The sequence below is a fragment of the Bison bison genome, unplaced genomic scaffold (genome assembly GCF_000754665.1).
Source record: "Bison bison bison isolate TAMUID 2011002044 unplaced genomic scaffold, Bison_UMD1.0 scf7180017864318, whole genome shotgun sequence".
In the NCBI taxonomy this organism is placed as follows: Eukaryota; Metazoa; Chordata; class Mammalia; order Artiodactyla; family Bovidae; genus Bison; species Bison bison.
The window spans coordinates 2,391,576-2,406,551 of record NW_011494890.1 but is presented as its reverse complement, the minus strand read 5'-3'; the positions used below and the strand labels follow the sequence as shown (position 1 = coordinate 2,406,551).

Sequence of the window (14,976 nt, the reverse complement as noted above, 5' to 3'; positions counted from 1 at the left end):
TATATAGATCATCAATAAATACTGTTAGGTATAAACTAAAGCCTCTCTCTCTGTATCTCTCTCTTTCTCAGCTGTTTGTTACTTTTGGTAACAAAAACATTTCTGCTAAACAAAATTTTAATACCAGAAATAAAGCTTGCAAATCATTGTGGGGCTAGCCATAGAGAAAATATCAATCTGAAACCAATAATTTGGGCTCCACAACATTGTTCAAAAATAATTGTCTCACTTGATTTTGTAAAGGTGTCTCACACTCTTCTGGTCTATTATATAAAACTTTTTTTCTGCAAAAAGTATTACAATCATTAAAATCATTGCTGATTTGATACATAATTGCTATGGATACCAAGCATTACCAACATCTTGCTATTTTGATAGTGCAATCATTTAAAAACAGACCGTCTTCACAATCTTTTCTGTTAGCTTGTTTCTCTATTCCTCAATAAGTTGTCAAGAAGAAAACTTTTCTAGGTGAAAGTAACATAGTTTCATAGAATTGATATTTTAAAAGTAGCCAAATTTCATCACTATACAAAATAAAAAAATTGAGAAAACTTTGAGATAACTTTTATCTATAAAATCATACATATATAACTAAAACTTTAATTTTTTGTATTAAAACTTTATCTGTGTAATGCACAGTCCACTTAATCTATTCCAACATGAAAGAGAAAAATATAATACCTCAATGTCAAGGAAGCATGATATACCTGCATATTTTCACCATACTGAAATGATAACGGTAGAATAATTCATCTGATTTTAAAATATAAACTTTAGAATTTGCCCAGAGTGTATCTGTTCCAGTTTCCAAATGGTTCACTTCAGGGCAATATTTAGCACAGCAAAAAATGTTAATTACCATCAAATGCATTCTGAACAATTTCATTTAAATGCCATTTTCAATTGGTTCAGTGAAATTCTTATTTGAGCAGAGCTTTTCTGGTTCCAGATCAGTGATTTGTTTAAGCAGAAACAAAAGAAACCATGGCTGACTGCCTAATAGTCTTTTCTTTGGCTCTTAGAGAGCATTTAAATAAGAAAATATTGCCAGTCGAGTAACTGACTAGCTAAAGCCATTTTTCTCTGTTGTTTCTAAGGATTCAGGTTGTGCCCTGTTTCGGGAAATACAAGTTCAGTTTTCCAAACTGCAGGGATTTTTCTTCTTTTTTTTTCTTCCTTCTATTTTTATCACTTGCTGCTACATCAGCTCTATCATTTTTGCCCTGTGACATTAGCACAAGTAATTTAAATATGGGGACTATATTGAGAACATTTTAAAAAGTAAACATTCCATTACACAAATATAATGCCAACTTGCAACACAATCAGAATGATTCATCACAAGTCCTTACTAAATAGTATGCATGCGTGCGTGCTAAGTCACTTCAGTCCTGTCCCACTCTTTGTGCCCCTATGACTGTAGCCTGCCAGGCTCCTCTGTCTATAGGAAGCTCCTCTGTCTACGGGATTCTCCAGGCAAGAATACTAGAGTGGATTGCCATTTCCTTCTCCAGGGTATTTTCCCCGACCCAGGGATTGAACCCGCATCTCTTGCAAACCCTGCCTTGGCAGGCGGGTTCTTTACCATCAGCGCCACCTGGGAAACCCACTAAATAGTATGCTGCTGCTGCTGCTGCTAAGTCGCTTCAGTCGTGTCCAACTCTTTGCAACCCCATGAATGGCAGCGTGCCAGGCCTCCCTGTCCATCACCAACTCCCGGAGTTCACTCAGACTCATGTCCATCGAGTCAGTGATGCCATCCAGCCATCTCATCCTCTGTCGTCCCCTTCTCTTCTTGCCCCCAATCCCTCCCAGCATCAGAGTCTTTTCCAATGAGTCAACTCTTCCCATGAGGTGGCCAAAGTACTGGAGTTTCAGCTTTAGCATCATTCCTTCCAAAGAAATCCCAGGGCTGATCTCCTTCAGAATGGATATTATACTTAGAGCTAAATAATCTTTGACTCTTGTTATTCATGTGAAATGAATTAGTACCTATTCAATTATTTTATAATTGATGGTCATGTAGATCTGCTTGGCTTTTATATCATTAGTATGATTCAATATTCAAACTCTTAGCAAATTCCAAATTTGCTAAGCTCCTATCAGTGTTTTTGACTATTCTATTGTTTTATTCTTTTACCTTCAAAACAGCCTACTTACTAGATCTATTATTGGCTAGATTGCTATTAATTATAAATAAAATGAAAATCACTGGGAATAAAAATTGACCTTTATTGCCACAAATATAATAAAATTATTTATATCATGACTGATCACTATAACCTGTGAATGGAAATAAAAATTTTGACTGAACTCCAAATTTTCTTTTTATATAGCAACCTAATCTTTTAAAATGTTGTCTGTAATATTGTAGGACTTATGTATTACTATGATTACAAGAAAATTCCTAATTTTAAAAATTAGCCCCTTCGAACATATTCAAATATCAATGTGAGTAGTATTTCTTAAACTGCACCTATTATTTCCCTCACATAAAAGTAGCCATCAGAAACCTATTTTTATCACCCTTATCTCTTGCTTGAAATATCTTGTCAGAAATAACTTTAATTTGAACCCTTTTATTGTAAGTGAAGGCCTGACTCTCCTGTTTTCCACCATACAGTAAATGCCTCCACATTGACACATATCTCATTTATGTTAGAGGTTTAAGCATGGATTAAAAATGACGTGCCTCAAGGAAAATATCTATCCCTGACAACCACTTTGCAAAATACTGCATATTATTTACATATTGCATGCAGTGAAGATCCCTACTGGCATAGGAAGAACTTAATCAGAAAACAAGTCTTTGAGAGAACAGCTCCAAAAAAAAGAAAAATGGGAAAGTTTAACAACCGTAACTGAATAGGGTTCCCCATATCAAGAGGCTATTTGACTCTCATTCTCTGTGTGGAGATGGCTTATTAAATGACACAGCAGGACCTTGATCTCCAGAATTACATTTCATGAGTCTTTGGCTCCTCTATTAAGAAGCACATGCTACATCTCTACTATAGCAAAACTACCATTAAAATCAACTGTGTCATCATGTTTAGAATGGCTGAAAGTGCCTTTGCCAATTTCTTACAGTCATTTATATACCAGAAGTAACTGATACGCATCTTATAAGGCCAATGAACAGAGATACTTATTGATCAGTTATATGATATAAAATTACATTTGAAATGTATTTCAAAAAGTACTTCTTAAGGATTTTATTATTTTAAAAGTACTTTAAATTGTTGAATTTTCCAAGATTACTATTCAGAAGAGAAATGCTAAGTCAACTGCCTGCCCTGACAGACTTAACAATACACTTAACAGCATTTTAGTTCTGATCGTGCATTTAAGTCCTATGTACTCATCTACATATAATATAACGTACTATCAAATGTTCAGAGAGGTGAACAAGCAATGCATTCTCCAAAATTTTGACTATTTACTGTATGAGGAGTATACAATTTAGAAATTTTCCTGTTCCTTGAAGAGAAAATGACAATGATGTTTAAACAGCAGCATCCCTAGCCGCCACACTGGGTATGGCTAAACTTACAAAGTAGGAAGAGCTGGCTTCCTCCCCGCCACCATCCTTCTTCAATCTGCAGTGTTACTTTTGTCCTGTAGTTACATTCTCCCTTTCCATCCATTTCCTAGATGATTGAAGGAAGAATTTCGAGGCACTTAGAATTACAGAAGATTACACGCATTGTATGTGGGGAAGAGTTGAGGGGTTGTAGTGGATCCCTTTTCAGGAAATTTTGCAAGACAAAGAGTCACACAATCAAGGAGATGATTTGCTTCCAAGGGACAGCTGCCTGGGAGCTCGAAGTATCTTCAGCCTTTCTCAGTGGAGAAACTGCCCTAGTTCTGAATTACCACTTTCTTAGGAAATTGCCCTTGTTCTGAATTACCACGTTTTTTGGTTCCAATGTCTTCTTCAGCACCCTGTATACTCTGCTTTCTTCCTTCTAGATCTGTTCATCATTGACTTTACTTTTTAGAGCTCTCATCCACCTTCCCCTCTGTCCTCCTTCTCCTTGTCACCTACCCATCAAGTATATATCACCTACCCACCAAGTGCCATTTACTGAGATGCAGTCTAAACCCTGCCTATGGCTTGGACCAGATGGTTAAAATGATTCCATTTAATCAACCCAATAGGAGACAGTAACATACTGTGAGATGAATTTGAGGTTAACTGAGTTGAAGCCTTGACACTAACTGAATGTGCACAACATTAACAACTAATGGAATACCTCCAAAGTCTGGATTGCCCATTTAAAACTGAAAAAGTCATAGTAATTACCTATATCACAGAGGTGCATTGAAAATGAGTACTGAATGTGACAGGCATTTTTCACAAATTATTTCTGATTTTTACAACAACCTTGAAAATCTCTAACATATGTCTAGTCTATATATGAGAAGACCCAGTCTCAAAAAGATGAGAAACTCAGAGAAACCGTTTTACTCCACCAGCTACAACACATCTTCCTTTTGCACACCGTGTTCTCTCTCCAGATGAGACAATGTGCACGGACATTTTGCAAACAATGAGTTTTTAGAAAGATTTTATTATTCCTGCTGAACTCATTTGTTTGTGGATAAGCCAGTCCCAGGAGTTCATATAAGTTAGGCCAAGCCCTATCACCTTACAGAACAGGATATATTGGTAATGATACTAGTTTGAGCCACAGTAACTGTCTCTGTCCCATTGTGCATATCACAAAACCCAAATCAAAGAACATTATTACCTACAAGCTTGAAAAATGCACATAAATTGGAAGGATCCACATAAATAAGGCAGATGACCTGTGAAAGAGGGATTAAACAAGAGAGTCTGATAAAAGACACTGCTGTAGATGTAGAGACATTTAATTTTCTCTTCTCTAATTTGACTTCTATGTTATTGGGAGTAAGTACACCATTATCAGGCTCCCCTGGTTGCTCAGCTGGTAAAGAATCTGCCTGCAGTGCAGGACACTCTAATTGGATTCCTGGGTCAGGAAGATCCACTGGAGTAGGGATAGGCTACCCACTCCAGTATTATTCCTCTTCACTGGTAGCTCAGGCAGTAAAGAATCTGCCTGTAGTGTGGGAGACCTGGGTTCAGTCCCTGGGTTAGGAATATCCCCTGGAGGTGGTCACGGCAACCCACTCCAGTGTTCTTGCCTGAAGAATCACCATGAACAGAGGAGCCTGGCAGGCTATAGTTCATGGGGTTGCAAAGAGTCGGACATGACTGAGTGACTAAGCACACACAGCCATATCATTATCATCTGCTTTAATTACAGGAAAATATATACTTATCCTGATCCTCTGTATTCTTCTATTTAGGTTACTTTTATTCTTTTGATCTTAAATATAATATGATATTAAAAAGTAAGAACTGGAATACTCAACGTAGCTGAGGAATTTTTACATTATTTTAGAATGGTCTACTAATAAGCAAGATAAATAAATATGAAGTAGGTTACAAATTTCAAAAAGTTAGTTTACCTACTTGAAGCATCATACTCTTAACTGGAAGATCGGTGCTATGTTTTTTCTTATAAATTTGGATTTAGTTCAGTCCCAACTTCACTCCTAGACAATCTAGGGTAACTATTTAGAAAGTAGCAATTGTGTTTGTCTCCCTTTCTTGAACATCACATGCTTCAATACAGTATACAGAATGGTGAAGCTTCTCTACTAAAGAAAAGTAGGAAAAAAAGAAGAAAAAACAAGAAATGATAAGATTAGTTATTTACTAGTCCTTCTCATAAGAGAGAGGCATATACTGTATTTGTTCCATTACAAAGATTCATCTATTTTTTCTAAAGCAAGGAGTTGATACTTTATTTCATGAAGACTACCTATAAAAGATGCTTGTCAAAATTGTTTCCTTGGCCAGATAATTTTGGAAAATGCAGAACACTATTATGCCTTCTTGGGGAATCACAAAGATCATAAAAATATATAAGGGTTTGAGACATTCTTCAGTAAAGAAACCTGTTAGCCTATATTTTCCCTTACACAAGCTCTAACATGTATCTGACAAAACCAGTATTCCAAGAAATAAAATTGGAAATTTGCTGGCATACAGTATTACAGCTCTGAAATAAATATTATGTTACTCATGATTTTTCTTTGCTTTCCTTTTCAGCGGACTGTGGAGGGCCTCATGACCTGTGGGAGCCAAATACAACATTCACGTCTATAAACTTCCCAAACAGCTACCCTAATCAGGCTTTCTGTGAGTCATTTCTTTTCCAGATCACGGAAAACAAATGTATATATCAAAGTTAGATTCTCCCCTTGACACAGCAAACCAGATTATAAATTTGCTATATCTGGATACAACTACTACATCTATGAGCTCACTTAATATAATGAGAAGAATAACAATGATTAATGACTAACTTTTTTAGCATTTATTTTATGCCAGTCACAGCACCAGTGCTTAATATAACTTATTTTAGTCAGTTCTTACAATAATTCTTTAAAACAGGTGATATTATGATAATTCTCCTATTTAAAAGTTTAAAAAAATAAGTAAAAGAGGTAGTAGCCTTATTCCAGATACCAGTCTCCTTGATTATGCATATATTGTTTATCTTGTGTATAACAAGTTTGAGTTCCATAGTATAAGATCAGTGGAAAGTACATAAAGCAAAGAGCCAATTGTGACACCCACATCTTTTTTTTTTCCCCAATGTTAAATACTATTTATTTATACATATTTTAACAAGTGTAAACTGTGAACAAAATTATTCTATTTACTCAGATATTACCATTTCTGTTATTTTTCCTTATTTCTTGGCATTACAGGGTGCCCTCTGCTATCATTTTTTTTCCCCTGTGAACTTTCTTTAACGTTTCTTTTAATTCAGGTCTACTGGCAATGAATTCTCTTAATTTTCTTTCTTCTGAAAATGGTTTTAATTTTCATTGTTGAAGGATACATTTGCTGATTAAACGATTCTGGGTTGATAGTTTTCTGTTTTGTTTTCAAAGCACTTTATAAATAGTGTTTCACTATTTCTGACCTCCACAATTTCTTTTTTTTTAATTTATTATTTTTTTTATTTTGTATTGGAATATAGCCAATATGCAATGTTGTGATAGTTTCAGGTGGACAGCAAAGAGACTCATCCATATATATATATATATATCTTTTATAACTACAGATTAAAGAGAATAAAGCAGGCAGTGATTAGAATCCCAATATAAAGTGAAAGTATTAGTCTCTCTGTCATGTCTGACTCTTTGCAACCCCATGGACTATATAGCCCCACCAGACTCCTCTGCCCATGGAATTCTCCAGGCAAGAATACTGGAGTGGGTTGCCATTCCCTTCTCCAGGGGATATTCCCCACCCAGGGATCAAGCCTAGGTCTCCTGCACTTAAGGCAGATTCTTTACCACCTGAGCCACCAGGGAAGCAGTCCCAATATGTCCCAACATAAAGGATGATCTAGTATGAAGGATACTAAAAAATTCTAAGTCTAGAAAGAAGAGACTTGTATGATAAAACCAGATAAAGCTTATATCTAGATCATTAGTCCTAAATAGAGATGCTCATTAGAACTGCACAGAGATTGTTTGTGTTAAAGATGAAAATTCCATGGCCCATCCCTCCAAAGATTCCACACTAGTATTTTGAGAAACAGACATGTTCTTCCCCTGCCTTCCATGGCTTCTGATAGCACCACCAACCTAAATGGAAAATTCTACCAGTGAAAAAAATACCCCAATGACAGTGAAAAATGTGTTATTTGAAAATGTCAGTGTCTCTTCCTTCAAATGATCCAGAGATCATATCATTCTGAAAGGATAATAGAGTCACTATTATAGGGAGATATCTGATTAAAAAAAATAAACAGCCATTAATCTAATTTGACTTGTATGGGGAACCAGAGATTATCATCTCTACTTAGCATGGAAACTATCTTTGAAACATTTGTACAAAGTAATAATGTAAAAATATGATTTGTACATTATCAATTGTACAAAGTAATGATGTAAAAGAATCCAAAAATAAGTGGAACATTGAAAGAACAATTTGGAGACATTTATTAAATTTATTAACTTATTCATGAAATCTTTTTTGAGTGCTTTATTTGTTAGGTACTGAAGTAAGTAAAGAAGAAACAAACAATTCAGTCTAGATAAGGATTCAGATAACTTGTCAGACATAACACAATGCCTAAGGCCCTGTTTATAATAAGGGCAAAGACAGGAGGCTGTGCAGGAACATAAGAAGTATTTAACATACAAAAGTTCAGAAGTAGAAGACCTTGATTTTTTCTTGAATCTTCAAGCAAAATTAAGTAATGATAACAAATGAAAATGAAATGTGAAGTTATCTCACACCATGTTAAGCAGTTTGAATTTTATTCTGAGAGCACTGAGGAGACTTTCACTGGCTTACAGGAAAATAGTGGTAAAATCAAGTTTACATGTTAGATGGATCCATCCTTTTGTATTGCAGTCCATGGGGTTGCATAGAGTTGGACACTACATGGTGACCGAGCAACAACAAATTCTATTGCAGGATCAGAGATTGGTTGTAAGGGAGCAATTAGCCTCACTCATTAGGAGATGAAAAATAACAGTGACTTGAATTCGGATAGTGGCATTGGAGACTGAGAAGGCAATGGGATCCCAGGGATGTAGGAGCTAGCATTGGCACCCTTGGTAATTGATTGTATATGGGAGGAGAGAGGTCAAGGAAGACGAGGAAGCTTCTGGTGTAGAAAACTGTGAGTGGCTGATTAGTGGTACTATTCACTGAAATAGGAAGAATGAAAAGAGGAATGAGTTGGCAAAAGAGATCGCTGTGTTCCCTTTATTACTTGTTGAGTTGGAGATACTTACATTTATACACAGTAAATATTGGATAACTGGATCTACTTCTCAAGAAAATGTAGAAGATAACTTAGAGGTCCATTACTATGTCAGTGAAATGACTTCCTTAAGAGTGAATGAGAAATTCATGTAGAATGAAGAAATGTTCGGGAGCAAAATCTAAAGAATAAATCATTTAAGGAATCAATAAAAAACAAGATGGTGGTGATTTAGTCACTAGTTCAGTTCAGTTCAGTCACTCAGTCATGTCCAACTCTTTGAGACCCCATGAACTGCAGCACATCAGGCCTCCTTGTCCATCACCAACTCCCAGAGTCCATCCAAACCCATGTCCATTGAGTCGGTGATGCCATCCAACCATCTTATCCTCTGTCGTCCCCTTCTGCTCCTGCCCTCAATCTTTCCCAGCATCAGGGACTTTTCAAATGAGTCGCCTGTCCACATCAGGAGGCCAAAGTATTGGAGTTTCAGCTTCAACATCAGGCCTTCCAATGAACACCCAGGACTGCCCTCCTTTAGGATGGATTGGTTGGATCTCCTTGCAGTCCAAGGGACTCTCAAGAGTCTTCTCCAACACCACAGTTCAAAAGCATCAATTCTTCGGCACTCAGCTTTCTTCATAGTCCAACTCTCACGTCCATACATGACTACTGGAAAAACCATAGCCTTGACTAGACGGACCTTTGTTGACAAAGTAATGTCTCTGTTTTTTAATATGCTATCTAGGTTGGTCATAACTTTCCTTCCAATGAGTAAGCGTCTTTTAATTTCATGGCTGCAATCACCATCTGCAGTGATTTCAGAGCCCCAAAAAAATAAAGTCAGCCACTGTTTCCACTGTTTCCCCATCTATTTGCATGAAGTGATGGAACCAGATGCCATGATCTTAGTTTTCTGAATATTGAGCTTTAAACTAACTTTTTCACTCTTCTTTTTCACTTTTATCAAGAGGCTCTTTAGTTCTTCTTCACTTTCTGCCATAAGGGTGGTGTCATCTGCATATCTGAGGTTATTGATATTTCTCCCAGCAACCTTGATTCCAGCTTGTGCTTCTTCCAGCCCAGCATTTCTCATGATGTACTCTGCGTATAAGTTAAATAAGCAGGGTGACAATATACAGCCTTGACATACTCCTTTTCCTATTTGGAGCCAGACTGTTGTTCCATGTCCAGTTCTAACTGTTGCTTCCTGACCTGAATATAGGTTTTCAAGAAGCAAGTCAGGTGGTCTGGTATTCCCATCTCTTTCATAATTTTCCACAGTTTATTGTGATCCACACAGTCAAAGGCTTTGGTATAGTCAATAAAGCAGAAATAGACGTTGTTCTGGAACTCTTGCTTTTTTGATAGTCCAGCGGATATTGGCAATTTGATCTCTGGTTCCTCTGCCTTTTCTAAAACCAGCTTGAACATCTGGAAGTTCACGGTTCACATATTGCTGAAGCCTGGCTTTGAGAATTTTAAGCATCACTTTACTAGCATGTGAGATGAGTACAATTGTGTGGTAGTTTGAGTACTCTTTGGCATTGCCTTTCTTTGGGATTGGAATGAAAACTGACCTTTTCCAGTCCTGTGGCCACTGCTGACTTAGTCACTAAGTCATGTCCAATTCTTTTTGGACCCCATGGACTATAGTTGCCCAGGTTCCTCTGTCCATGGGATTTCCCAGGCAAGAATATTGGAGTGGGTGGCAATTCCCTTCTCCAGGGGGTTCTCCCAACTCTGGGATTGAACCCACATCTCCTGCTTTGACAGGCAGTTTCTTTACCGCTGTGCCACCAGGGATTCCTGATACTGCTGCTGCTGCTGCTGCTAAGTTGCTTCAGTCGTGTCCGACTCTGTGCGACCCCATAGATGGCAGCCCACCAGGCTCCCCTGTCCCTGGGATTCTCCAGGCAAGAACACTGGAGTGGGTTGCCATTCCCTGATACTAAAAGGCTATAAATATTTTTTTGTTTTGTTTCAAAAGGAACTGCCATCATATGACATATATAAATAATGGCAACAATTACTTAAAGAAATACTAAAGCTTAGTTGCCCTACAAATTACATTTTAATTACCTCATTTCCTCTACATTTAATCTTGGAAATAAGATAAATAGAAGTAGAATATTCATATCTTTTGACGTTCATATATTTTAGATTGTAGGAGTAAAAGGCTATTTGCACGCTTTGATGAAAGTATTTCATTTATATGAATAAAATAAATTCAATTAGAATAAATGATCTCAAATTTAGTTGAAATTTTACTATAAGTATTCTAGAGTAGATGAAATATTTCTTCACACAGACAAATAGTTTGGAATATTAGGTTTTATAAAATGAAGGAAAGATTTTTGAAAGTGATTTGAAAGTCTCAGAAGATTGAAGTTAAGAGAAATCAAAAGAAGTATGTTTAAACTAACTTTATTATTTATTACTTTTAAGGTATTTGGAATTTAAATGCACAAAAGGGAAAAAATATTCAGCTTCACTTTCAAGAATTTGACCTGGAAAATATTGCAGATGTAGTTGAAATCAGAGATGGTGAAGGAGATGATTCCTTGTTCTTAGGTAAGTCTCCAGTTTATTGTGAAAGTTGTATGGCTCAAGACAGACTGATGGAGAGAGAAAATGAAAATGAAAGTCGTTCAGTCGTGTCCGACTCTTTGCCACCCCATGGACTGCAGCCTGCTAGGCTCCTCTGTTCATGGGATTCTCAAGGCAAGAATGCTGGAGTGGGCAGCTGCTCCCTTCTCCGGGGGGTCTTCCCAACCCAGAGATCGAACCCAGGTCTCCCGTATTGCAGGTGGCTTCTTTACCAGCTGAGCTACCAGGGAAGCCCATGGAGAGAGAATTTCTCAATACATGTAGTTACTTTTTTACAAAGAGCGAAGTGAAAACACAACAGTAGAATAACACATCAAACTGTGGCATTTCCAATATGGGGAACGTTCACAGTGATGACGGAAAAATATTCTTTAGAATTCTTGGGAAATCAAGATTCACAGTTTTGAGTTAGCAGGTCCTAGAGATACTGCTGCTGCTGCTGCTGCTGCTAAGTCACTTCAGTCATGTCCGACTCTGTGACCCCTTAGACGGCAGCCCACCAGGCTCGTCTGTCCCTGGGATTCTCCAGGCAAGAACACTAAGCATTATACTTTAGAGACTAAAAGCCAAGAACATCCATTATGCAGTTTTCTATTCTATGCATTATGTTTACATTGTATGTCCAAAAATAACTATTGTAATACATTTTATTTCATTTCAAACTGAAGGATCAATTATGTTTATTATGCAAAATTTTTAAATGATATTTACTTTGTGTTTCACTATTACTTTGTGTCTCTAGTACTAGCTGCTTCTATATAAATATCTGAGAATGAGTCAAAAATTGATCAAATTGATTCTTCCCAATCATTTATTGATCACTAATTTTTAATAGACATAGAGGAAAAGTGTACTATTCCAGAAGTTATTATACCTAGATCATAAATGCCTTTTAATATAATAAAGTTCTATGAAATAGAATGGCTAATATCTTATTAAACAACTACCAACTTTTAAGAAAGAAGTGTCCCTTGATAAGTCATGCTTTAAACTATGAAAATACATAAAATGTCAACTGGAACGCAAAAACAGCACACATTTCAGAAGTGTTTTATCTAACTGTGCTTTGTGCATGTGCTCAGTCGTGTCTGACTCTCAGAAGCCTCCTGGGAGATGAGAGCCACACACAAAACCAGTAACAATGAAAGTCTCAGTGAACTACGGTGCCTTGTGCCAGCAAGAACTGAGGAACTTCAAGTTTGATTTTCAATACAGTTATAAATGCATTTTGAGTAGTTTTTCTATTTTCACTTTACGTTGTCTTTATAATAAAAATTTCTGTTCTCGTGATCAGTTTTTATCATTTCACCTCTTAGTATTTCCATCAATCATTGAAAAGTAAATGAGAATTCCAAAAGGATCTCATAATCATTGTTTTCAAATTTATCAGCAAGGAGCTCTTATGATACAGAATCACTTTCAAGTATTCCAATATATAAAACATTTAACACAATGAATGTATTTTTAAAGTAACTGAAGCCAGTACTTTTTAACAGGGCTACCTTTGTGGCTCAGCTGGTAAATAATCTGCCTGCAATGTGGGAGACCTGGATTTGATCCCTGGGTTGGGAAGATCCCCTGGAGAAGGGAAAGGTTACCAAGAGGATTTTATTGTTTATGAAGGCCTGTAGCCCTAGGGATTAGAGGGGGAAAAATTGAATACCACCATTTAGGTCTACGTTATCTGTCTCTAATATATCTTTCAGATAAGGTTAATGATTCAATTTATAAAAAAATATCAAATGAATTTAAATAAAAATGTATTAAAAAGGCAATTGATTTATTAAGATAAAAATTCAGACTAAATTTATTGAGACAAAAATTGTAAAAAATTATAATCTCCATTATTTTATAAAGGTCTTTAAAAGCAGGTAAATAATTTTCTGGGGTAGCATGAGCTTTGAATAGTACTTGTGCTAAGTTAGACAATATTATGAGTAATTTCATCATTACAATTCTAGAGCTGCAGAAACCTTAAGTAATACTGGAAAAGATCAACAAAGAAGTTGGCTTTCTTAGAAGCAGTGTCTAGAATATAAGAGAATGTACACGTTCTATGTGTGGGTGCTTCTTGAGCAAGCCACGCTGCGTGTTGCATATGTCTGGGAGACAGAATTCAGGAAAAGGGTACATTTCCTTCTAGAGTCAAATGATTATCTCACTGATTATCCCATTTTCTTTGGGAGCAGCTGTGTACACAGGCCCTGGTCCAGTAAACGACGTGTTCTCAACCACCAACCAAATGACTGTGCTTTTTATCACTGATAATATGTTGGCAAAACGGGGATTTAAAGCAAATTTCACTACTGGCTATGGCTTGGGGATTCCAGGTAAGTAGGTGTGGGATTACATGCTGCCTTATAAGTTTTGGAGCCAAACAATAGAAACAGCCAGAACTTAATTTCAATGTTTGCATTCTAATACATTCGTTCATATTTCCTCATCTTAAAGGAGAATTTCTTCCTTCCTTTACACCTGATTAACCACTAGCTGACTTTGCTTAAAGCAGGAATCCACAGGGGTTTTTCAACAGACCTATTCGCACTTCTCTGCTATGTAAAGAGTTGTGCATCTTGTATCTGAAAAGGGCCATTTTAAACTGTAAAGGGGGGCTTCTTGGCACTGTGAGGAAGGAGGATTGTCCATCACATTCCTTTTGCCAAGAACATTTTCAGAGAACAGCAGGAAAACAAGCAAATGAGCTGTTTGAATGCCAACAACATCCAATTAAAAAATTAACATCAACTTCTTGGAGACAGACAGTGTGAAAAGGCACCGCCATGAAGGCAGAAGGAATTTGATGCTGATATTTGCTGGAATGCACAACCTTTTTGGTGGCTCAGATGGTAGAGTCTGCCTTCAACGCAGGAGACCCAGGTTCAATCCCTGGGTGGGGAAGATCCCCTGGAAAAGGGAATGGCAACCCACTCCAGTATTCTTGCCTGGAGAATTCCATGGACAGAGGAGCCTGGCAGGCTACAGTCCATGGCATCTCCTAGAGTTGGACAGGACTGAGCAGCAAACACTTTCATTTCACACTTTTCACAACCTTCTTGCCCTATATTTTTTATTACATCCATAACATAATCAGCAGGAATCCAAATCATGACCTGCCTGCTCATCATGGAGAGATGTAGATATAGTTGTAGATACAGATACAGAAGGAAAGTTATGATCAACCTAGATGGCATATTGAAAAGCAGAGACATTACTTTGCCAACAAAGCTCTGTCTAGTCAAGGCTATGGTTTTTCCTCTGGTCATGTATGGATGTGAGAGTTGGACTGTGAAGAAAGCTGAGCACTGAAGAATTGATGCTTTTAAACTGTGGTGTTGGAGAAGACTCTTGAGAGGCCCTTGGACTTCAAGGAGATCCAACCAGCCCATTCTGAAGGAGATCAGCCCTGGGATTTCTTTGGAAGGAATGATGCTAAAGCTGAAACTCCAGTACTTTGGCCACCTCATGCAAAGAGTTGACTCTTTGGAAAAGACTCTGATGCTGGGAGGGATTGGGGGCAGGAGGAGAAGGGGACGAC

At 37.1% G+C, this 14,976-nt stretch overlaps 1 protein-coding gene across 2 annotated transcripts in view; it reads left to right on the top strand.

The window, feature by feature from the left end:
* Window positions 1–14,976, top strand: part of TMPRSS15 (transmembrane protease, serine 15) — a 145,908-nt gene that overhangs the window by 69,711 nt on the left and 61,221 nt on the right. For both annotated transcript variants that reach the window (XM_010852961.1, XM_010852962.1), the window contains 3 exons: window positions 6,149–6,238; window positions 11,280–11,405; window positions 13,631–13,771. In XM_010852961.1, the coding sequence (XP_010851263.1) occupies window positions 6,149–6,238; window positions 11,280–11,405; window positions 13,631–13,771 (357 nt within the window). The remainder of the gene's footprint in view (window positions 1–6,148; window positions 6,239–11,279; window positions 11,406–13,630; window positions 13,772–14,976) is intronic.